The sequence below is a fragment of the Cinclus cinclus genome, chromosome 9 (genome assembly GCF_963662255.1).
Source record: "Cinclus cinclus chromosome 9, bCinCin1.1, whole genome shotgun sequence".
Classification (NCBI taxonomy): Eukaryota; Metazoa; Chordata; class Aves; order Passeriformes; family Cinclidae; genus Cinclus; species Cinclus cinclus.
Genome location: NC_085054.1, coordinates 27,191,758 through 27,216,310, shown reverse-complemented (window position 1 = coordinate 27,216,310; position 24,553 = coordinate 27,191,758). Strand labels below are relative to the sequence as shown.

Sequence of the window (24,553 nt, the reverse complement as noted above, 5' to 3'; positions counted from 1 at the left end):
ATAACTCCATGTATTTCCCATTTAATACTTTATACTGGAATGTTGCAGGAATTTTTTTATTTTCCTCACTTTTATCCAAAATAATTTAGTTTGATTTTTAAATTCTGTATTTTAGAGTAGTGAGAAAAACTCGTCACAAGCAAGACTCAGAGAGACTAATTTCATGCAGAACAGGTAATTTCACTTGGTTCAAGCCCCTCCTCCCAGCCTGTCTGATGTCAAAGAATCAAGTGACTTGTGTATTACTACATAAAAATCTAAATACAGCCCCAAATCCTCTCAAATCTGGTTCATAAATTATAACAAATATTAACATATTTTTCATCAGTGAATCATGGGGAAAATGCATAAGTAACTCACTGCTCGTTTGAAGATAATTTCATTTCAGCTGATTGAACAAATCCCTTTTTCTTGCTTGTGACAGAACTACAGGAGAATATTTATTTGAAACAATGTTGTACAGTTGTGGTAATTTAGAGAAAAAGACTATACTTTGAGACAGCTTTGGGTTTTGTTTTTTTTTTTCAGGTAGAACAGGAAAAAAAAATTAAGTTAGTTTTTAGTAAGCTCTAGCTAACCATGTAATAGTATCTGTACTTTGAGTTTAAGATAGCCAATAGAAATTATATTCAAAATTCAAATTTCTGCACTGATAAGAGGTCTGCTCATCCTTAATTACAATTTTCCTTTCTTTGTTCTTTATGGAACCCCGTAAAATTATCCCCCTGTACTAGATCCAAAATAATTTTTACAGGAGACAGTGACAAAAAATTAAAATCTCGTATTGTTCCTGATATTTTATACATTAAAATAATATCAAGGCTCTGGTTATGATTCACAAATGCACAGAAAAACACTACCAGGAATTTCTATTCCTGTCCAGTAGAGAGACACAAAACAATTTAGTCAGTCCTTGAATTTTAAGGGGTCAGAGAATAATTCTTAGAATGCAAATTGTTTAATGTTTACAAAAATCAACGCATCCGGCTCCTTATTCTGCTGAGGTTCCTCTGAAAATGTGGTTCCTGTTTTTACTGAAATACTTAAGCACTCAAAAGAAACTGAGTTATTCAAGAGAAACCCCCTTTCCTCACTAAGCTACACTGAATTTATTTCATTAAAGCCCTGCTTCAAACCATTATCTCAAAGTAGAAAATGCTAAATCATATTAGAGCTCCTGTTTAAAAAAAAAGAAGAAACTTTTCTGGCTGTGTTTAAAGGAAAAATGTTTGTCCCTGTACATATAAGTTTAGAAATAAGTATTTCAAATAAGTATTCCAAAAAGGGGAAGATACAAGAAATTTAAAGACTTAATTTTCATATTATGATTATAAATTATGTTTCTTTTTTTTTTTTTTTGTGGAATAAATTCCTAAGCCTTAAAACTCCACAGATACGAGTTAAAATAAAGAAGTTCAATTCTCAACCAGAATGCATTTGCTCAAGTGTTAAGCTTACAAATGCTAAAATTTTTGGCAACACGTCTGCATTTCTGAATCATTAGGTAGTCAAACTATTTTTTGATTTTGCTTGCATGATGTTGGATTAGAATAATCCATATAAATCAGTGGTTTTGCCTGCCTAGGAACACGGCGATGGCAAAAGAAGGCACAAAAATGCAGGGAGGTTCAGCAGGATCCAGCAGAGCTGCCTCGGATGTGCAGCAGTGGATTAGGATTGTTTACTCAGGGGACGGGCAAGGAGAATCAAGTCAAAGTAAACACAACACGGGCAAGGCACGCACTGCATTCCAGCCACCCTTTGCAGAGCGGGATGCTTTCCTAGCGAAGCTCAGCCGTGGATGATGGGTGGCCAGGAGAGCTGGGAGCCACACGGAGCAGATCCCGAGCGTGACAAAGGAGAACCCAGTTCCAGTCAGGGATGGAATCGCCTGAGACTCCCCTCCTGGAAACCCAAACATCCAGGCCAAAGTCTTCCGAGATGCTGAAGCATTTGTGGTGCCTCATGCAGGTCCTGATGTGAGAGCAGCGGGGCTGGGTGCCCAGCCAGGCCCGCTCAGCCGGGCTGCAGCAGCTCCCAGCTCTTCCAAGTTGAGGCGGCAACAGTGGCAATATTATGGAATTATTTATACACTCACAGGCCTGTTTACTTCCCTTTTCCAATCACTCTGAGGCTGCTGGATGTAAAGGCTGTGATTAAGCAGCACTTTCTGGTTGATACTGTGTGAAAATATTCTTGATACTTGTGGCTTCAGCGAGGCTGCTGGGTGGATTTTCCCAGCTCCCCTTCGCATCACACTGTGGATCCCAGGGCTGCAGCCAGGCTGGGAGAGCTGGGAATGCTCCCCTGGAGAAGGGAAGGCTCCAGGGAGAGCTCAGAGACCTTTCCAGGGCCTGAAGGGGCTCCAGGAGAGCTGGAGAGGGGCTGGGGACAAGGGATGGAGGGACAGGACACAGGGAATGGCTCCCACTGCCAGAGGGGAGGGATGGATGGGATATTGGGAATTGGGAATTCCTGGTGGGAGGGTGGGAAGGCCCTGACACAGGGTGCCCAGAGCAGCTGGGGCTGCTCCTTGATCCCTGGAAGTGTCCAGGCTGGATGAGACTTAAAGCAACCTGGGATAGTGGAAGGTGTCCCTGACATGGAATGGGGTGGGATGGGATGAGCTTTAAGCTCCCTCCCAACCCAAACCACTCCACGGTTCTCCGATCCGCTCCCCTCCATCACGGCAAACAATTCCCACACGCCCACAGGGCCCTGCTCCCCAGATCCCCCGAATTTCCATTGCAGCCCTGAGCACCTCTGCACCAGCCCAGCCCCCAGCTCTCCCCAAACACTGGCTTTGCCTCCATCCCCTTCCCTCCACGGCTCCTCACCGCCAGCCCCCGTGCCCAGCTCTGCCCCTTCCGAACGTTTCCCCGCTCGCTTCCTTCCTCCTGCCGCCCCCGAGGCCTCTCCAGCAGCTTTGGGTTCCAATCCTGCCCTCCCTGAGAGCCAAACCCCCCTTCCCCAACCCCAAAAGCCACAGAGAACAGCAGGAAGGGTTATCCACAGGCAGCACCTTGCAGCTCCACGGAACTCCCCTCTCCCCTGAAGCAGCTTCACCGTCCTGCGCGCAAAAAAATCAAAATATTTCGACCTGGTGGATGCACCCCCTGAAGTCCGATGGGTTTTCTGTGGGGTGACAAACTCGCTGCCAGACAATTTCCAGAGCAACTCAGAGTTAGTAACTTGTCAGGAATGTCTATTGGGGCACAATAAAGTAGGTGAGTAAAGCAAGAGTAAACAACAGGAGAGCAAACCGAGGATGAATAATTATGGATTACGCTGGACTGGATTAATGCAGAGATTAAAAAAAACAGTAATTATTGGCGAATTTTTAATGAACATCCAGGTTCATAGAACCTAATCCTAAAATCCCACCTGCCTGTGAAGACCTCTGGAGCACAGGACAACCAACTCCCAACAGTGGGACATTAAATAAAAACCTCAACAGAGAGCTTTCTTTTAAGACAACAACTGGAGATGCCTTAAAACAGCCTCAATTTAAGGTTCACCTTCAGCAATAATTCCGTTTACATTCACCATCACTGTACTGAACGTTTTCCTATATTACAAATGCATTTGACTCCCAAAACACAAATTAAAAATTTCATTTTTTCCGTAATTGCACAGAAACATTCCATACTCACATATACCATGAATAAATTCCACACAAAGTATTATTATTATTTGCGATAATTAGCAAAATACAGATATTAAGAGTTTTTTACTGTGTTTTTTGAATGCAACAACATTAAAAATGAGAATAACGTCCTTCCAACTGTTTATCTATGGGATAAGTGTGTTTCAGGCTGTTGTACCAAATTCATAACATCAAAAAAAAAAACAAACCAACCCCCTGAATAAAGTTAAACTTGAGTTTTATTTAGCATAGATCAATACTTGGAGAAAGTCAATCAATTCTTTTGGAATTTTTTTTCTTTGAAAATGACAAAAGTCTAACAACGAGCTCTCCAAAGTTTATATATTCTTTGACAAAACAACAGTTATTAGTTTGAAAATTATTGCTTAAGAAAAATGATGCTGCTCTTGTACATGGGAATACTTTTACTGGCATATAAATTCCCTTAACATAAAAATGAAAAATAAAAATATTGTCTTAATTTTCTGTTTACTTTTAAGTTCCAGGGGCATGCTCCTAAATTCTACCTCTCCCTGTGTCTGCAGATCCTTAGCAGAACTCTTCCATCAAAGGACTTGAGTTACAAAAGGTGATTAAGGACTGATTCATAACTGTGAAGTTTTTAGGGAAAGCAGCCTGGGGAAAGCCCAGGAATGCCCAGAATTCTGGGAAGAAAGCTCCAGGTGGAAGGTGATCCCCCCCGGAACCCACAGGGCAGATGATGAATTACTTTGTTACAAGTTTTGTTCCCCAAAACCTTTGTGAAGTTGCAAAAAAATCAGATTTAGGGCTTGATCCAGCACCTAAGAAGTTGATAAATATTTTAGCAGTGAAAACAGAATAGACATTATTATTATTATATTTCTTTTTCTTTCCTTGAAGATTTCATATCGACATTTTTTTACTAGTCAAGTCTGGAGAGTAGAAACATTGGCTAGACACTTCCAAAAACTAAAATCACCCACACCACAGTTTTTAACACCCGTCTTAATGCCTGAATTAACATATTTATCAACACAAAAGTGGAATACAAGAGCTACAAGATGTCCTGAGAGTAACACAACTTCCAGCAAGCCCCAGCAACGCTCGAGCCAGGGCACCCTGCACAGATGGACAAGACATTTTTAGAAATGAATCACGCTGCAAATGATTGGACTAATTTTAAAACAGAGGTGAGGAACCAATAGCCTCCAGGCCAGATAGGGTTTGCTTCAGCTGGCCCACAGACACAGCCCTACTTTATTACTTAATAACACCCAGGCAACTTCAAGGGGAACCACGTGTGTTTTAAAAGGCTCCAACAACTCACAGATTTTTAAGGACAAGGTCCTTAAACTCAAACAGCATTCCCAAGTTTCAAGTATTACATGAAATTTTTGGGTTTGGTTTTTGGTTCGTTTTACTGTCCATTCTTGCTACTCTGAACAGGTGGGATTTCACAGCCCTCAGAATTTAAATTATCTTAGCAGGGAAAAGCCAGGGGTGCTTTGAGTTTGGACAACTCAAGGTTTGTGGTAGAAGGATTCTCATAGCAGCTCTGATATTTAGGAGAAAACTTCCCACTGAAAACCTTGAAGAGACACAGTCCCAAACACAGATCCCAGTCTTTGCAAGTTCTGAACCTGACAGGAACCAGTGAAAGGAATTTCTCGAGGGAATCACAGGCCTGGCTTTGATCCTTCCTGCAGCCCCCTGATCTATTGAGGCAAGAGAAGGTTCAGCTCTGCCCGAGGTCTGTCTGCCACAACCAGGGGGCTCCGATGCCATCAGCACAAACAAACCCTTCCCCTGCACTCCAGCCTCCCAAACCCAGCGATTCAGCGGGAGGAAAAATACTTTTAAACTGCATCTTTAAAAACCAAACCTTTCCTAGCCCAGTATAAATGGGGAAAATTCGTATTTCCTGAGGAGAACGACTGGAAGTTTTCAAAGGGAGCTAGCTACTCCTTGAGAAACATGGGATGAGCCTTCCAGAACCAAATTAAAAGCCAGAAAATTTTACAGTATTTGCCATTCCAGGAACAACAAGACGACGCCACATTGCATCACCAGTCTATGCCAACACATCCACCTCTGAAATCTGATCCAAGCCTCTTCCCCATAAAGATTAGGAGGGAAGAACGTATCCCTCTCCTGCCCCCAAGCCCCTAAAACACAAAAGGAAGTTCTGTTCTAAAAAAACCAGCTCACTACAAATTCCTGACCACGTTGTTTCTTGAATCAATGATCTCATTTGTTCACTTTTGCAGTGTTTTCTTCCAAGAATAGCAGATACTAAAAAAAATTATTCTTATCTGGAGTTCGGATGAGAGGACACAGCAATTTTTTTGTGCTTTTCTTCTACACAGAGTTAAAATAAATAAAATTTATCTCCTTAAATTGACAGCGCGCTTATATGAAAAAAAATTAAATAGATGCATAAAGCTTCGTTGCATCAGTCTTAAAAGTAAAAAAAAAAAATAAATTATTAGATAGATAAGGGACAAACACAGCCAAAAATGTAAGGCTATGCTTATTATTTCCAAAGCTACAGCTTCAGCCTTACCAAAACATATGAAATTGGTACTCATTCTAGTGGGCCTAGTCACCTATACACACACAAACATATATATATACATATATATATTTATTTATGTATATACCCATGAGGTAGACAGGTAAAGTCTTAAAGGATGAAGACAAACCCAAACCTTTCACGTATTTTTATCAAGTCTTGAATTTTTCACAAGATAATCCTAAATAACATGCTGGCGACAATCTACCAGAGCTTAGAAATCAAGTCTAAAATCGGCCAAGTGAAATTGAATTTCCATGTTTTTCAACCATTAGGCAGCATGAATGGAAAATTCTGACTATCTGTATTTATGATATGTAGGCCCAGGTTCTAGCTGGCCAAATTCTCTCCTAACTTAGGCTGTGTTTGTTTCCTTTGGCAGTGGGGTACAAGGCAACATTATCTCATGCCTTCCTTGATCTAAACGTTGGGAATATCACCATTTGATCCAGCAGGATTTGTTGTGCAAACAATTGACAACTGTTCTGCTTCCCTCACTTAGGAATTTTCCTGAGTGAGGCCACGCTACTGATGCTGCAAATGAAGGGCCCTCATATTTCAGATGCTATTTACATTTCAGATTACTCACACACCAAAATAATTCTGCATTTAATGTCACCGAAAATGTAGAGTAAGCAAAAAATTATGACAATAGTAATTTTTTTATCCCAAGCTTCAATTTTGCCTCATAGCAGAGTAATGAGTTAATATATTGCTCCTGTAGGTTTTGGTTATCAGATATTGTGGCAGGATAAGAATTTTTAAAATACTGCTCACCTACTTTAAAACATTTTCTGTAAAATAAAAATATATAAAATAAACAGCACATTGAATTTAACCAGAGTAATAAATGAAATAATAAATGTTTGCTTAGAAACATAAAAAAAGCATTTTACAGTTTCATTTTTAAAGCACATTTAAAGCTCCTGAAACAGAGTATTTCAGAAAAAAAAAAAAAATCAAGAAAGCTATCTTGGGCATCTCCAGCTCCCACCTAAAGACCCAACAATTGAAGCCACTGCAGGATTTGTTCCTGAGTCATTGCCACGGCAAGGATGGGAGGCAGTGGAGATTTTGGGGCTGGGGAACACCTGTCAGGCTGCAGATAAACCCAAACTCATTTCACAAAGCTCTATGAATAGCCACGGCAGGGCTCTCACTGATTCCTGCTGCCCTGGAGCCCAGGGGCTCACAGTGCACACCCTGGGAGCCACATGGACCTCCAAGCAGCACTGAAAAGTTCCAATTATCTGCTTTTTACACTTCTTGTAGATGCTTATTTATACGTGTGTGTATTTGTGTACACAGCTATACTCATTTGCATGCGTACTCGTATACTTTTTAACACTGTAGTCCAAGTGATTTTGACAAATTTTACCTTGATTTAAAAATAGTACCAAGTCTGAACTCCTTTCTAGACGATTCATCAAGAAAATAGGAATTGCTATAATAAAGAGCCTGGAATCCAAGAGAGGGAAGGAGTCAGCAATTCTCAATTTCTGAACTGCTGCGTTTTGTTGTATTCCCTCTTCATTTAGCTCCAGACACACAAAGAAAAATTAAAGCATCCTGAAAGCTATTTCCAATGCAATTCCAAAATTTCATCCCTAATACCAGCCTTGGTTCCTGTGCAGGCCCATTTGAAACTGATTGAGCAGTATTATTCCTCCTCATAGTTCCAAAAATAAATACAAAGAAAAGCCAATGAGAGCCTGTGGTTTCCAACGTTCAAGTAACTCTTTAAAAGAATAAGCAGGTCCTTAATGACATAAGAATGTTAAAAAGGAAATAAATGTATCCTGTATCTTTATATTTTTTAAATCAATGGTAATTCTGATTTCCACTGAGACAGAACAAGAACCAACACAGGGACAACCAAACAAAACTAAACCCTCAGACAACCCAACAAGCCTGAAAGAAAACCACAATTCCCCACTTTCCCAAAGTTTTGAAAGGATTTTTGCGAAGGAAGCTCAGCCACTTTTAAAATGTGTCCCTGGCCATGAGCAGATGAGATTGAACTGCTCTGTGCACGTGGCCTACTAAGCCCATAGAAAGACACTGGGACACTCGTGGGGCTCCAGATGGGCACGAGGGGCCTCCCACCTGGCCTGAGGCTTTCCACAGGGAACATCCACAGGGAACATCCACAGGGAGCACTGGCTGCTGATCCACAAACTAATGGTGGACTTACACACCATTCCAGCTACTCATCTTCCACAGAGAAGGAATAACCGTGAGGAACAGCAGGAAAAAAGAAAATAAATCCACTGACAAGGTGAATTAAATAACCCAGCTGAAACCCAAGGCATTCCATCTTGGATTGTGACCGATGCCAGGATCTCCAGTGCTTTATAACAAGGAGAAACACTGATCCCTCCACGGCCAAAGAATGAAAGGACTGCAAGTTGTACAAGAAAAGTTCAATTATTGAAGGTATTGCATCATAAAGATTCTCCTCAAACATCCGCCTCCCTAATCCAAATAGAGACCAACTCATGTGTCCACAAAGGAAGGAAGGTATGGCAGCAAACTCCATGGAAACATTACTAAAGTCAGGTCTAAACAGCATCTTTATGTTCAGCACAGCCATGGCAGGTCCTTGCTAATTCCAAACTATCTGCCCTTAGAGCCCAGGAAGCCACTGACCCAGAATACAGCAAAATAATTATTAATTCTGTCCCCAAAGATAAAGAACTGGACAATCCACACTAAATTTTCCTAAAAGCAATTAGCACTCATAAATACCTCGATAATAGCAGCAAAAAGAGCTTAAGAACCCAAATAAAAGGAAACTGTGTTGCCTTTTAGTTCCAGCCCTTGATAATTCACAATCTTTCCTAACACAGGTTGAAAGATTCAATTCCTTCAGTTCTTGGAAGGTTGTGACAGCAGCCAGAAGTTCCACATAAGCCTGAGACCCCTTTGTGCCAAACAAGAAATGCAGGAATTGCCACCCAGAATCCCAGCCCCAGCAGTGCTTCCTTCAGAGGACCCCTCCCACCCCAATCCCACAGCTCTCCCTCCAGCACAGACTTGGCTGCAGGACTGGAGGCCTATGGAAATGAAGGTTTATCAGTACTTTTATCTCCAGGATTTAAAGTAAGAGAAAACCCTGAACTGTTCTGCCCAGCTTCAGAATCCTGTTCAATTTTACTGTGTAACCATATTAAACCAAACCATAGCGACTAAACACCGAAACACAAGGAGATGGTTAAATCCCTGTCATAATTAATGTATCACATCACTGTAGGCCATGGAAGTTGGAGGCAGAGCTGTAGCTCTACACACACAGGGAATGTAATCCAGCAGCCACTATAGGCTTCCATCTACAGAGGAAAGCAGATCAATGGGATCTCATGTTGAAAAAAGCAGCACTGTCATGAAATAAAAGAATGAAATTATGCCCTTTTACTCTTGGACAGGCTTTTGCTGTCCAACTCCTACCTGTAGTAAACTAAGAGGAGAGTCACACGTTTAAATTGCGGGTGTTTATACACAGACCTGCTGATTTTGTGGACTGTCACCGTTGAGGCTTTTTCCCCACATGTTTAAACCCAAAGTTATTATAAGCAAAAAGAAAACTAACAGCAAACTATTAGAAAGAACTACAGTTATGGCTGCTACCTCCAATTCACCATCACAACATTGTCAAGTATCAGTCCAGCTCTGGTTTTCTCCCATTCCTTCCACCCCATCCAATTATGGCTCTCACAAACTCTTCCCCATCCCAAAACTGCTGCTTCACGCCAGACACGTGCGTACAAATTAGAAATGGGAGACAGCCCGGCATGTCAGGAGAGCTCTTTCTTGTGGGCATCCCTCAGCATGAGGCACAGATGACACACACTCTTCTGCTGACCACCATTTAACTGGGATGCCCCTCTGGAACAAACACTCATGGCCTACACCATGGCTCTGCACTCAGCACTTAATAAACCAAGAAAAAAATAATCCCCAAATAAACCAAAGCACTCTGACTGTCTTTCTGAAATTACAGAGGACATAACTAAGCTCCAGAAATAAGCAGACAACAGCAATTTCAATATAAACATCCTACTTGTGTAGGGGACTCTCATTTCAACTTGGTGTTAATGCCCCAACTCCTACTTCTGGATCCTTGCAAACATCTAGAAGGTTTCTCCCAATATTTCCTCGAGTCCAGAATTTAGTTTGACGTTTAAAACCATTCCATTTTAACCTATTTCAGACGCTTTAACACGCAACTTTCCCTTGAACCAGCATAAAACATGGTCAGGTCAGTCCACCAGCAGCACCTGACCAACACCGTGAGCAGGGATGGAGACACCTGGCCTTCCCAGCAGAAAGCCATGGAAAAATACATCCCCACATATATATTTGAACAAACCATTGACCAAATATAGCCGGGCACCACCGATAACCAGGGGCTGCTACCAAACCACATCCCAATCCTGCAAACACCAAGTCCAGCTCTTGGACTGTCTATCCCTGGAAGTTCAGCTCGGGAAAGGGTCTTTGTACAAGTGGTCTTTGTACCTTCACCACCGCAGGGGTTTAATAACTCAAACAATAAGTCAAACAACGGCCTGGAACCTGGGGGGCAACGCCGGGGCTCCCTGTTATCCCAGGAAAACAACACTTTCGGGACTCGGCCGGAGCTCAGCACCCACCGCACCACCCCGAACTTTGCCCGGCGCCCCCGCCACCATCACCCCCCTCCCCTCCCGCTCCGGAGGGGCCCAAAGGAGCAACCCCGGAGCATCCCCCGACAACAAAGCTGGGGCGGGGGGCGCCGGGAAGGGGCCCGAAGTGACAGGCGGTGCCCCCCCGGGATAAACAGGGGGCAAACACGGGGTAAACAAACAACCCCCCCCGCCCCGCCGCTCCCCCCGCACTCACCTCAGGGCCCCCGGGCGCAGGGAGGAAGGCGGAGACGCACACAAAGGGTAATAAAGGGGGAGGAGGAGGAGGGAGCGGCGCTCCGCGGGGCCGCCCCCGAGGGACGGGGGGGAGGTCTCGGTGTGTTTGGGGGGGATGTGGAAGAAACTCCCCGGCGGGGCTGCGGGGGGGGCAGCGACTCGGGGCCCCCCGCCCCCGCCTCGGCGCGGCGCTGCTTCGCGTCCCTTCAGCGGCGCGAACAACCGGCCGTCCCGCCGCCGCCCCCCCCCGCGCTCCTCCTCATCGCCGCCGCCGCTGTCGGGAAGGAGGAGGAGGAGGAGGAGGAGGAGAAGGAGGAGGAGGAGGAAGAGGAGGGGAGGCAGCAGCGGCGGCCGCCACCGCGCATGCGCCCCGGGGGAGCTCGGGAGGCCGCGGGGAGGAAGGGGGGGGGAAACGGGGGGGGGGACGGGGGACGACGACTTCCCACAGCGCCGCGCGCGCCGCTCCCGGAAACGGATCCGGGACAGGGAGGAAGGAAGTGGATGAGGGGGAGGAAGGGGGGGGAAATGGACGGGGAGGAAGTGACGGGTGCGGAGGAAGGGGAAGGGAGGGTGGGCAGCGCGCGGTGACGTGAGGGGGCGGTGCGCGCGGGGGGTGGTGGGAGCGCGCGCGCGGGGCGGGTTCGCCCTCAGGTGAGGGAGCGGCGGCGGGAAAGCTCCGTGAGGGCAGCGCGGGCAGGGCAGGGGCGGCGGAGGAGGAGGAGGAAGAAGAAGAAGAGGAGGAGGAGGAGGAGGAAGAAGAAGAAGAGGAGGCGATTCATTCCGCCGCCTCCGCCGGGCGGGACGTGCCGAGCAGCCCAGGATGCGTCCCCCCGCCCGCCCTTCGTCTGCTCGGGCTGCGGCATCTCTGAGGGAGCCGCGGATTCCGCCTGTGAGGAGGGTAACGGGGGGGTTCGGTGTCGGAGGGGATGAATGGCCGCCGGGGAGAGGGGTCTCGGGTGCTGTGGGTTTTCTCCGGTGGTCTCCACTGTCGTGCGGGGGTGGGGCGAGGGCTGAGGGGAGCGCGCGAGCAGCGGTGACCGCCCTCAGGTGATGGAGAAGAGGCGGGAAAACGTCGTGAGGGGAGGTGGGGGCCGGGGCCGGGGCCGGACAGGTGAGGCAGAAAGCACCCCCATGGCTCTCCATGCCCTGTAGGGCCCCCGCCCCCGTTTCCTCATGGGCCCTCCCAAGGTCCTCCTAAAAGCCGCTCTCAGCGTCCCCTTAGCCGCTCATGGATCCTCCCGAGATCTTCGGGGCCTCTCCATTCCCTCATCAGGGTCGTCACAGACTCTCCTAGCCCCGAAAAATCAACCCGCTCAGACCCCCCCCTTTCCCAATTCCCACAGCCCTTCCCCTGCTCCCTCATGGATGCTCCCTTCCCCCCAGTTCTATTTCAGAGCATTCCCAGACCCTCCCAGCCTCTATAAATTCCTTCCCCCAGTCCCTCAGGACCACCCTCAAACCCTTCCTGTCTGGTTGGGACCACCCCTAAGTCAACCTTAAGACCTGTAATTCCCCCTCCCAAATTCCTCTCAGATCCCCCTGATTCCCTCAAGCCCTCTTGAATCCCCCTCAGAACCCACTCAGACTTCTCCATCCCATCATGATCCCCCCACCAGGTCCCCCAATCCCTTCAAGTTTCCCCTCAAACCCTCTCTGGATCTACCCAAATCTCCTCAGAGGCCTCAATCCCCAAGTCCCCTTCAGAGCCATCTCATCCAGAGAGATGCTGTGGTTATTGTTATAAGCTGCAAATTATAAACAAGGATGGCTAGTTATTCCTGTAACAACTTGATTGTTGTGTCCTAATGTGTTCCCATGTGCTTGCAGTTTTTTCCAGCCGCAGAAACATCAGGACATTATTTTAAACTCTCTAGAGCATCCTAAAGTCAGTGCTGTTCAGGAGATGTGTGTAAACATGGGTTTAATGTTAACAGAAATAAAATAAAAATGCTTTCAGTGTTTCAGCTCTTTTTCACTAGGAAGAATGGACTGCTGCATCTTTATTAACTAAGAGCAGGTGTTCATTACAGTCATTAAAAATGACCAACATCTAAATACAGTTTCTGAGTAGGATTGTTTGGAAAATAATACTATTTAATAAAACATTTATCTTCTCTTCTCCAAAGATGAAGCCTTCCGCAATGAGCAAGCGTAAGCTGAAGGAGAGCAGTGCAGAAAGTGCTGAGTGCATTTCCCAGGTCAGTAACATCCTTATTCATTACTTTGTTTTCAAGTTATGGAGCTTCTCCACCCTCTGCCATTCTTGTCATTGTATTTTTTTTTCCCTTGACCCATTACAGTGACTTGTACAGATACTGGATGCAATTATTAGGGTTGTAAATGGCTTTTTAATCTGTATTTCCTTTAGTTTCTCACCTGTTGCTTGCTTCAAGTGTTACAGTAATAATGTAGTAAAAAACTGAAAGGATTGTCTTGTTGTTTTGCTACTGTTTGTAGGAACAGATTTGCATAAATCCATATTCATCCATTTAGGGTTTTTTATCTTGCAGTTTGTAGGGTGGATCAGAACCCAGGTGACTTTTTTAACAGCAGGACAGCAGCTGCCAAATCAGTTTTTAGTTTGGCTTTTTTAAACCTTTGTTCTCCTATTTTCCCAATGCTGCTGGTTAAAAACCACAATGCATCTTACAAGGGATTACCCCTGGGTCAGTGACTTCTTATATATTTTATTCTCTTCCAATTGCTTTTTCTCCTTTATGTAATAAGTGTACAATATTCTGCCTCCTGCAACTTTATTCTTTCTTTCAAGACCCCTCTATCTTTGATGACAGTAAAGATTTATGCATTACAGAGTATTTGTAACACCCCAGAAGTGCCTTATTTACTGTTGTTATTGCTGTAGTTACATTATTGGTAAATTCTGGTGTTTGAAGCCCCAAACATTTTTCCTGTCCTGCGTGTGATCCACAGGTGCAAAAAATCTTACGTGAAAGATTCTGTCATCACTGTGCTGCTGGAAAACTGTTTGGGATGGAGCAGCAGTACAGGTGAGTGAGCAGGCTCTAGGATTCAGTGATTTCTTATTTAACTGCAGCAGTAAAATAATCTGGCGAAGTCAGAACTTTGTGCTTCTGTGTTTAACTAAATGATACAGGTTTAAATGACTTCTAGCCTAATGCTTCTAAAAATCATTTGCCTCAGTTTTTCAGAGTTTTTGTACAACTGTTCCCTTCTGGTTTTGTCAGGCTCCGAGTTTTGAATTTTTTGTCTTTGTTTCGCATCTCTCAATTCATGAGGAGCTTTTCTCTTTGAGGCTGAAAGATATTTTCAGTGCATGTTCTAAGACTTTGTGTAATGGCCTGGCAAAACAGGAAGTTAAATTCTCTTGCTGTGTTACTTTATTTTTACTTCAGATTTTCTCCTGTTTGTTGGTGAGCTATGTTAGAAATAAATCTTGACATTTCTGTGCCAACATCGTGTCTGTTGAAGCAGCGGCCCGTATTTAAACCTACTTCTGGAGCCATCCAGATGTGGAATTCAGGGTTAGGAAGAAGGGACTTAGTGGGACAATTGCACTGTCCCAGTACTCATCATTTTACAGATGCAGGTCAAATTCTGCGGATAACAAACAGGTATTTAAAAGAACTTGTTCTAAACAATTAATTTTTCCAAGACTGACTTTATGTAAGTGGAATCACCTGATGTGAGCACAAGCTTTCAGTACAAGAGGGACAAAACCATTTATTAAGACAATGTACTGTATATGCAGAGCTCACATAGGCATTTTATTGCTGTTGTGAGTAAATGTTGTTTCTAGTGAGTAAATGTTGCTTCTAGTGTCAATTTTACAGACCAAGCCTCCCCTGTTCGTACTGAATTCTGAAAAGCAATGTACAGGCTGTGTTCTACTCAGTGTGCCACTGGCAGTGAATTGTCCTGGAGGGAAAACACTCCCTAGCTCTGATTTTTTTTTTTTTTTTTCTTTCCCAAGAAGTATCAGGGCTCTTGGTTGGGTTTGGCTCTCAGAAGTGAACAAACCCACAGGTGTTGGCTGCAGCTGTTCCATGAGGGCTCTGTCACCCCTTCAGAAGCAAAAGCAGGATGTCAGTGTTCCATATCCAAAAGCACATCACTGATGTGTGAGCATTTGGGAATTGGAGGTGTCAGTGGTGGCTGTAAGGACTTTAAATGTACTTTGAGGTGATGAGTCTTATCTGCAGGCAATTTAGAGCTGGTGAGGAATAGTGGCAGCACAGAAAGCAATCTATTTCTTAAAGAAAGAAATAATTATTGGGCCTGTCCTTTCACGGCATAGAATTTATGAATAAGTGATACTCTCAACTTCTGCATGTTTTAATATTTTAAAGTGTTTTAGGAGCTCTGATCACTGAGCCCTCTGTACTTTGTTGTATTGCATTTCACGTGCCCCAAGTGTTGGCTCTCAGAACAAGCCGAAGAGGATTGAGCTTTATTCTTTGAATTTCCCCTGGTTTTGGGGAATGTTGTCAGCTTTGAGCTTTTCAGCCTGTTTCTGTTTCCAACACAGACATTTGCTGGAGCTGCTGAAAAGAACCACGGTGCACGGGGAGAGCAATTCCGCCCTCATTATTGGACCCCGGGGATCCGGGAAAACTGCGGTAGGAGCAGCTCCTGGAGCACCGAGTGGGGTCCAGCAGAACCTCACTGGAGTCCTGGGAGCCTTTGCAGCTACATTCTCAACTCTGCCTGGTTTTACAGAGAGAATTGCTAATGGTGTGCATGGAAATTCAAAACATTCCAGGACTTTCTGTGGGCTAATTCTGTTCAGGAACAGCATGGAGAAATCTGTTCCTAACACTTGTCTTTGCAATTAAAGATTACAATTCTGAACTGAATCAGAACTATGTTCTGATTACTCTTTAATTAACGTGTTTCTGGGCCCTCACTGTAATAAATGGTGAAGAGGCATCGAGAAGCTCTAAAAGGAGTGGTCCTGAAGTGTGGGGTTTCTCCCTAGCTATGTGTATACAGGGAATGGTCAGGAATATTGTTACCTGCCATGGAGCAGAACTTTGTTTGGTGTTGTTATGGTTTGTAAGTGTAGGCTTTGTATTTTAAGGGAATTCCTCTTAGCTGAGGCACATGAAAGGATGACCTCTAACTTCAGTGCTTAATACTTCAGCATTATTCAAACACTCAAGTCTTTGATGTTTACATTAAATGATGTGATGAAAATTTGATGATGACCTTTCAGACAGAATATAAGTTAGCAAAATCACCTATGCAGAATGAATTGTTTCCTTCTTTTATATCAGTTGAAAATTGCTGGAGTAAAGAAAATCATGTATGTGTATATTTATATATTTATACTTGCACATAGGTAGGAGCTATAAATCCTCCTCTGAAGAAGCCAAAGCAAATAATAGCCTTTTAATTATTAAATTTAACATTTCCACTACTTACAGATGTTTTAATGCAAGTTCCTTTTGGCTTTTACAAGTAACAAGTTCTTGATGGACAGCAAGTTTGGGAGTTTCATAAGCAGCAGTTGGTGTAATCACGTGCAGTGTTAGTTTTGTCTTCCAGAAGAAAAGAATAAGCAGAATTTCTTTTAAGATTTAAAGCAGAGAGTTTCTTTCTGCATCATCCAAAGAAGCCATGAAGCTGAATGTGGCACCAACTCAAGAGCCAACTTCCATCACATCTCAAATTCATAAAGCTTTTTGATTAAGGCAAAAGCCCCAGATACTATCCCAAAAAGAAGTGACTGAAATACCAGAGTTATTTTCCTTTCCCTTCCCGTTCAGAAGAATGAACAAATGTATTTGCCACAGTCATGCTGGTGAATGCAAAGTTGTCATTTTAGTATTTTAGTCTGGGAATTACTCAAACGTGTTCTCTAATGAAACCTCTCACATTCTTTCCTATCCTATAATATCTGTAATCACACTTTACTTGCTGTTAAAAAATTAATCTTCTCACAGAAATGCTGTAATTTTTTTCTTTCCTAGTTATTAAATCATGTCTTAAAAGACCTCAGGGAAATGAGAGAAGTGAGAGAGAACCTCTTGGAAGTCCATCTGAATGGCAAGTAAAACATCATTGATCCAGGCTTCTGTTACATTCAGTTCTGTGTTTTGTATGTACTGAGTAAGATTTTTGCTTTCTGTAATTTAGTCCATCCTAAATTATGGACATGTTTATCAGTGGGCTCCAAAGTGCCTGTCTTTGTATTTCTTTATATGGAGGGGACTTCTGTGCTCTTAGTGACAAAATTAAGTAACTTGTCAGGTACAGAAAACTCCAGTCCAAGTTTTAAAAAGGCTGTAAGGCTGAAAAGGGAGAGAAGCTGCTGGTTAAGTTTCATGTAGGAGTGAAGGACAGCTAGCAGTTCTTCATGAAGGATCCTTTTCTTCCAGGGCTTCTGCAGACAAATGATAAAGTGGCCCTGAAGGAGATCACCAGGCAGCTGCAGCTGGAAAATGTGGTTGGGGACAAAGTTTTTGTGAGTAACTTCACCTGTCCCTCAGAAACCCTTCTCTGGGAAACTGGGACTTTGTGGGATGGAGCTTGCTGTGACTGCCAGCAGTTCCACACAAGTGCTGAGGTGCCCCCTGCTCACTGCACCCTTGTTGTTTTGTAAAAATACATCACACCTGTGCCTTACAGCAGGGAAAAAGGGAAGTCTCTTAACAAGACCCTTAATGAAACAAACTCTTCCAAAGAAACTTTGTTCAGAGGGCTGGGGAATTTGGAAATGTCATTTTTAACATTTCAAAATGAAGAATTAGCAAGTTAACCAACCAAAAAGCAGGATCTTTAATATATTATCAACCATTTGTGGTCTATCCAAAAAGGAAGTCTATCCAGGCTTCCTAGAGCTCTCATTTTCCATGGAAGTCCTATTAAAATATTTGCTGCTATCTTCCTTTTCCCACAGATAAACTAATTTGCATTAATACTGAAGACAGTCCTAAGGAGAGTGATCAAAGTGCTGGGAAATAAGTTTCCCTCACTTTCTGTAACTCACATCCAGAGGTTAAATGGGCTTTTCTACCCCCTTTGATAGGGCTTGTGGACTTCAGTTCATTACTTCTCATCTCACACCTGGAGTGCTGCAGGGTGGGAGAATTTGTGTAGCTGCAACAGGGTGGGCACAGCCATTCAGTGTTTTTTTTTCACAAGTGTTTGATGCTTCCATCTGTTCAATAAATTTGCCAATTAAACTCTACATCCTGCTCCTTCTCAGTGGAACACGTTAGGTGGCACTTTTGCCATGTGTGTGGCTGGAAAATGAGGATGCAACAGCTATTTCAGCAAGGATAGAGCTGCTGGTGAATTTAGCTGATTGCAGGTATTCTCCTGATTGCTAATTTTTGCTTGTCTGAGGCACTTTGGGGATTTCAGGCTGGAAAAAAACCGGGATGAATGTAGAATTATCTATCATTTTTCTTGTCCTGAGGAGTTTATGACTGTACAGTATGACGTACCACGGGATATTTTTGAAAGCATTTTGGTTTTGGAAGGAAATGGCCTCTATTGCATGTCTGAATTTGCTGTAGTTAAACAATTCTGAGAATGAGGCTGCAAATCCATTCTGAAACTCCTTTATTCTCTGTCTAGGGCAGTTTTGCTGAAAACCTTGCCTTCCTCCTTGAAGCTCTGAGGAAAGGTAAACACTAAAAACCCCTGTTCTGAGACTCTGGGTCACTTGACTGACAAGTGGAGTTTTTTCTTCTACCTTACAGGTGGAATGAAGAATCTTAGCTCAGGAATGTGTCATGGTTACAAAATAATAGAAAAAATAAGATTACTATACTGATATATACACCTAGTGTAACTGTAAAGGCTTGCATGTGACCTTAGCTGTGAAGGACAGATTATTTTATCCAGATGGATGCTATTAAAAATACTGTTTTTAAAATAAAATTGGCCAAGTCTGTCTTCCTTGTAGCCAGAAATGCTGCTTGGCAGAACACTACAAAACCTTCCCGGTTTTTCCACGTGTTTTCCTGTTGTACCTGTAGGAAAGGAGGGCTTGGTGACAAATGAAAGAAGATGTGTGCATTTTTAAGCCCATCATTAAAGAAAGCTGTAGCAATGGAAGTGTAATGCTGAAGTTGCCCTGCTAAACTCTCCAAATTTCCCTCAGGAAGCCGAACCAGCAGCTGCCCAATTTTGTTTGTCCTGGATGAGTTTGATTTGTTTGTCCACCACAAGAATCAGACCCTTCTCTACAATCTCTTTGACATCTCCCAGTCTGCCCAGACCCCAGTGACAGTCATTGGACTCACCTGTAGGCAGGTAAGAAATGGCATTTCCTCCTTCCAAGTTTTTAGCCGTTTTAAAGTGACTTTTGTCTTAGTTGGAATGACTTCTCCTTCCCTGGAACTTTAATTTCCTAAGAGACTTTTCTCAATTATCCATTTTTCTAACTTTTAAATTAGGAAGGGGGATGAAAAAAAAGCCAACAAACAAACAACCTAATTTGTGCTGAGAGCAAATTGAAGATGTCCAAAGCCTTCTGTTTCACTGCTGAAGGGGCAAACCAACATTTCTAAGGACACACATTCAATATTAGACTGTGGTTCACTCCTTGGAGGGGCTCCTGAATTTCATGGTTGGCAGTTGGCAAGGACAGAGCTGTAGTAACTGTGTTTAAATATTCTTTTTTTTTAAAGTTCCACTTCGGTAGGGCACTTTTGCTATAAAATGGATTTAGGATCCCTGTTCAATTCCTGTGATTTTTCCAATGGCATGATGTTGAACTGTGGGCAGGTTGTGTGTACACTGTGAAATAATTCCTGGGCAACACTATGGGAACTTGGTAAAACTAATCCTGTTTTCACAATGAACTCTTGGTGCTGAAGATAGTTGGGTTATAACAGGAGTTAGAATTCAAATCTCTTACCAAAGCCTCAGTCTGGGTTTGATTGGGCTTGGGTGATACCCAGCTGGGCAAATTTGTGGGAGTTAATAGAATAGTTAATTGTTGCTTTAGTAAATCACCATCTTTCCTTTTGCATCATCACTGTCCTGAGCCTGGTGTGCTCCTCACCCATTATTTAGAACCCTTTATCCCCTGTTTTGAGTGTAATTAAGGAAGTATCTCCAGAACTGACAGCTGCTATTTCGGAGGTATTTTTTGGGGGGCTTTTAAGTATTTTTTGGGATTTTTAAGCTGTATTCTCTCAGGCTGACGAAAAGCACGTGGCCTGTCAGCTGCCAGCCCCGGTGTGACCACACAACAACTTGTCCAGAGCCCTGATAGGCTGCAAGGTTTGATTCAGCCTTAAGTAGCTGAAATATTTCCATAATCCATGGAGAAATTGTGCTGGGTTTCCTAGCAACAAATGATCCTGTGTGATGTGGAGCATCACGTGGGCTGGGATGGTTGGTGGCATTGCAAGGCACATCAATTAAAATAATCAGCCAAGGGCTTGTTAGAGCATTTAACTTAGGTTACGACAGTTTAAGCCTGAGAATTCAATAATTCTTCCCTTTTTTTAGCACACTTCAGTAATTTGTCTGTGCTGTAGTAAAGAAAACATCAAATTCATCTGCTTTTTTAATTACTGTTTTTCCTTTTTTTTTTTTTTTTTTCTCATCAAGGATATCCTGGAGCTCTTGGAGAAGAGAGTAAAGTCAAGGTTCTCCCACCGACAGATATATGTGATGAATTCCTTTGATTTTAAACAATACATTAAGATGTTTAAGAAACAGCTTTCTCTTCCTGCTGAATTTCCTGATGAACCTTTTGCACAAAAATGGAATAATAATGTTCAGGTATTTAAAACATTTTATACTTGATTTTTGGGAGGATTCTAAAGTGAGAGCAGTGTGAAGCTGGTTTACTTTATATGCATATCCTTTACCAGTAAAAGTGACAAACTTTTACCTAAGATTGGCATTTCCTTTCACTGATTGAGTGTGGTATGGAAAAAAAATGAAATTATTATAGAGAATCTTTGCTTATTGAAGTCTGGAAGTAAAATTGTCACAGGAAAGTACAGAAAGTTGAGGTTGGACATAAAAGTTGTATTGTCAAATGTAAGGCGAGCTCTTAATTTTTTTTTTTTTTACCTGTTATTCTTCCAGGTGAGTATGAAATGATTAAAAGCAAGTACGAGATGGTTAAAATATCACTTTATTGTTTCTTGCAGCATCTGTCAGAGGATAAAACTGTGCAGGACGTGCTGCAGAAGCTCTTCCACCACAGCAAAGACCTGCACTCGCTGCATTTGCTGCTGGTGTGTGTTTGGCTATTGGGGAAACTCCTCCTCGGTTTGCAGTAATGACATTCATAATCATCACTTCATTAAACTATTGCCAGTGCTGGCTCCTGGCAGGCTGTGGCAGTTCCCCTGTGAGGATGGGCTTAATTCACATGGGGCTGATCTTTTCCTATTTAACTTTCTCCAAGTCTTTCCTTTCATAAAACCAAACTGTAGGTGAAACCCTTTGAAACTGTTTTTTCCTTTCTGAGATTATTTTCTTGGTTCTGGTCAATCTTGACATCTGCTCATATTGAAATCTATTTTTTAGTACTTGAATTTCTTCCCTTCACCACACAGGAGCTCCAGCTCTCTTGGAGGGTCTTTTTTACATTTAAGCTGCCTACCTAATTCTGCTTTTGAACACAGCTCATATAAATGCACTGACGCTTTTACAAGGGATAAGTAACACTTATTTAATAAGCATCCTAAAATATCCCTGTGCTTGTGTCAGTGTGAAAAGCCCCCTGACTGTGCCTGTCCCTGGGCTGGGCTGGCTCCAGTGCTCACAGCTCCTCCTTGCAGGGTTCAGGGGCACCCTCAGAGCCTGAGCAGAGCTCTCTTCTTGCAGCTGGTTACAAGATTGCAGATTAGTCCTGGTGCAGGGCACCCAAAGCTGGCCCTGTGGCTGAGGTGGAGGCCAGGAAAGGAGCTGATGGCAACCACAGCCTCCCTGAGAGCAGCTCAGAGCTGAGGCTCAACTTCCCCATGGTTTTCTGCAGCATGTGCTGAGCTCTTCCTTTAGGAAGAGCCCCGAGAGGCCTTTTGTTCTGAAATAATCTTCCCCATAAAAGCACATAATACAGATTGTACAGGGATGAGTGAGGAGCTCCTGGACAAACTGTGGAGAAGTTTTTGGGGAGACCTTGGAGCCCTTCCAGAGTCTAAAGGGGCTCCAGGAGAGCTGGAGAGGGACTGGGGACAAGGGATGGAGGGACAGGACACAGGGAATGGCTTCCACTGCCAGAGGGCAGGGCTGGATGGGATACTGGGAACTGGGAATTCTTCCCTGTGGGGATGGGAAGGGGCTGGGATTGAATTCCCAGAGAAGCTGTGGTTGGTCCATGATCCCTGGCTGGGGCTTGGAGCAGCCTGGGACAGTGGGAGGTGTCCCTGGGTACAAAAGCAGGTGCAGAACAGCTGTAAGTCATTCCGGACTTGGATATAATCAGGTTCAGGACTTATCTCCTGGAATCAGGAGGCTTTAAAGTTTTAAGCCTGGGAAAGTTTCCTGGCAAAGTGAAATTCAAGTGCCAGCTATTTGCAAGGTTTTCAGTACAAGGGTGCCGTGTGTGTATGGGGTCTCTCCATTAATGTTCCAGTGACGGGGGGAGGAGTGCTGCATTCCCTTCCATTCCCAGCAGGAATGCTGAGGGGATGGAGGGCCCGGGCTGTGTCCGTGTGTTGCAGATGCTGGCTGTCAGTGCGGTGACCGTGCACCACCCCCTGCTCACGGCTGCAGACCTGCAGGAGGCCAGCAGGCAGCACAGCGCCGACTCCAAGGCAAACATTGTCCATGGTAAAGCTCCTCTTATCCCCAGAGCTGTTCCTGCAAGGAATCCTGGAGTCCTCCTGGGGGGAAGAGATGTGTAGGGAGTGTTCCCTGTGGGGATGAGCTACGCAGTATTGCCTGTGCCCGTGGAGCTCTGAGCTCACAGCTCTTCTGTGCCTGGGGGTACAACAATGCCAACTTAGACACTTCCAGTTCCTGCTTTTTGGTGGGAACAGCCCATTCCTGAACATTTCTGCTTCAAATACACGGCAAACAAATGTTCTCTTATAAATTCTGGAATTCCTTTGCATGATAAGGATACAGAACACCAGTGGGTGGGGCCCAGAGCATATAAAAATAGAGGAATATGAACTGCCTGTGTTAGTGATGTGCTCAAGGGAATTACTTGGGATTCTTGTTTTTCCCTGCAGGTTTGTCTGTGCTGGAGATCTGCCTCATCATAGCCATGAAACACCTGAATGAGGTCTATGATGGAGAACCATTCAACTTCCAGATGGTTTACAACGGTGAGAGCGACGCCTGAGCTCTGCGCACCCCACACCACTCACTTCCTTCTCACTGCCCCTTTCCTTTTCCTCCTCCTGCTGCAGAATTCCAGAAGTTCATCCAGAGGAAGGCACATTCTATGTACAACTTTGAGAAGCCAGTTGTCATGAAGGTGAGCCTGAAATGCCTTTTTTTTTTTTTTTTTATTTAGTTGTAAAATATTTATGTTTTAGTCCCAGAGCACAAACTGAGGGGGGGGGGGGTGTGTCAAACACCGCCCTAGAAGGGAGTGGGGTGTTTTGGGGCAGGAATGCTGTCCTTGCACTGCCCCTTTGCCTGTTTCCAGGTGTTTTGGGGCAGGAATGCTGTCCTTGCACTGCCCCTTTGCCTGTTTCCAGGTGTTTTGGAGCAGGAATGCTGTCCTTGCACTGCCCCTTTGCCTGTTTCCAGGTGTTTTGGAGCAGGAATGCTGTCCTTGCACTGCCCCTTTGCCCGTTTCCAGGCCTTTGAGCACCTGCTGCAGCTGGAGCTGGTGCAGCCCCTGGAGCGGCCGTCGGTGCGGGCGCAGCGCGAGTATCTCCTGATGAAGCTGCTGCTGGACAGCAGCCAGATCATGGACGCCCTGCAGGTGTACCCCAACTGCCCCACGGACGTGAAGCAGTGGGCAGCCTCCTCCCTGAGCTGGCTCTGAGCTCCAGCACACCTCTGCAGAGGCACTGTTCCCCCGCAGGAAGGTGCTCAGCTCAGTTAAGTTTTTGGAAGCAGCTTTCTTTGCTGATCCGTTTGGGATTTTCTAGGGAGAAAGGGGCTGCTGTTCCCTTGCAGCAGGCAGGACTGTGCCTCGCTCACACCCCCAGGTGCTTTAGCTCAGCTCCGTGCCAATTCCTGGCTCACACACAGTTCCCGCTTGGAGAAGTCCAGGCTCTGGAGTTTCTCCCTGTGGCTGAGGGCTCTGGATCGTGGCTCAGGCCCAGTTGCCCTCCTGGCTCACTTCTACAGCCCCGTCAGCTCGAAGCTCACACTCCAGGCTTCCATCTCAAATCTCACCTGACATGGAAAATTTACCCAATTCGATCTTTAATCGCAACCACATTTACTTCATGATGTGTTTTAGTGCCAAGTACAAGGTAACATCTTCCCCGCCCCAGTTCGTTGTAGCGAAACTCAAAGAGTTTGGCTCAAGAACTGCTGTAGGCCCAGCCCCACGAGTTTAAAATAAAGTTTTCAAAAAAGCATTTT

The 24,553-nt window shown here is 44.3% G+C and overlaps 2 protein-coding genes across 6 annotated transcripts in view; one reads left to right on the top strand and one right to left on the bottom strand.

Moving 5' to 3' along the window:
- Positions 1-11,231, bottom strand: part of MBD5 (methyl-CpG binding domain protein 5) — a 107,860-nt gene extending 96,629 nt beyond the window's left edge. For all 3 annotated transcript variants that reach the window (XM_062498038.1, XM_062498037.1, XM_062498039.1), the window contains exon 1: positions 11,082-11,231. The gene's annotated coding sequence lies outside the window, so the exon portion shown is untranslated. The remainder of the gene's footprint in view (positions 1-11,081) is intronic.
- A 607-nt stretch (positions 11,232-11,838) lies between these two features.
- On the top strand, positions 11,839-24,514 carry ORC4 (origin recognition complex subunit 4). 3 transcript variants are annotated; one of them, XM_062498443.1, is made up of 14 exons: positions 11,839-11,990; positions 13,228-13,299; positions 14,033-14,109; positions 15,609-15,699; positions 17,053-17,128; positions 17,461-17,546; positions 18,665-18,713; positions 19,194-19,345; positions 20,654-20,827; positions 21,205-21,291; positions 22,726-22,834; positions 23,239-23,334; positions 23,419-23,486; positions 23,817-24,514. In XM_062498443.1, exons 1-14 carry the CDS (start codon positions 11,922-11,924, stop codon positions 24,003-24,005), a joined length of 1,395 nt encoding a protein of 464 aa, XP_062354427.1. In that variant the 5' UTR covers positions 11,839-11,921; the 3' UTR covers positions 24,006-24,514. The 3 variants fall into 3 exon arrangements, with proteins under 3 accessions (XP_062354427.1, XP_062354428.1, XP_062354429.1); XM_062498444.1 differs by having other exon boundaries at positions 23,765-23,960; XM_062498445.1 differs by lacking the exons at positions 11,839-11,990; positions 13,228-13,299; positions 14,033-14,109; positions 15,609-15,699 and adding an exon at positions 15,754-15,814.
- Positions 24,515-24,553: the final 39 nt, after the last annotated feature.

Coding starts and splice junctions, on each gene's coding strand:
- ORC4 (XM_062498443.1), top strand. CDS start 11,922: ATGCGTCCCCCCGCCCGCCCTTCGTCTGCTCGGGCTGCGGCATCTCTG. Junction 17,547..18,664: donor TGGTTGGGGACAAAGTTTTT/GTGAGTAACTTC, acceptor TTCTCTGTCTAG/GGCAGTTTTGCTGAAAACCT. Junction 19,346..20,653: donor TTGGACTCACCTGTAGGCAG/GTAAGAAATGGC, acceptor TTTCTCATCAAG/GATATCCTGGAGCTCTTGGA.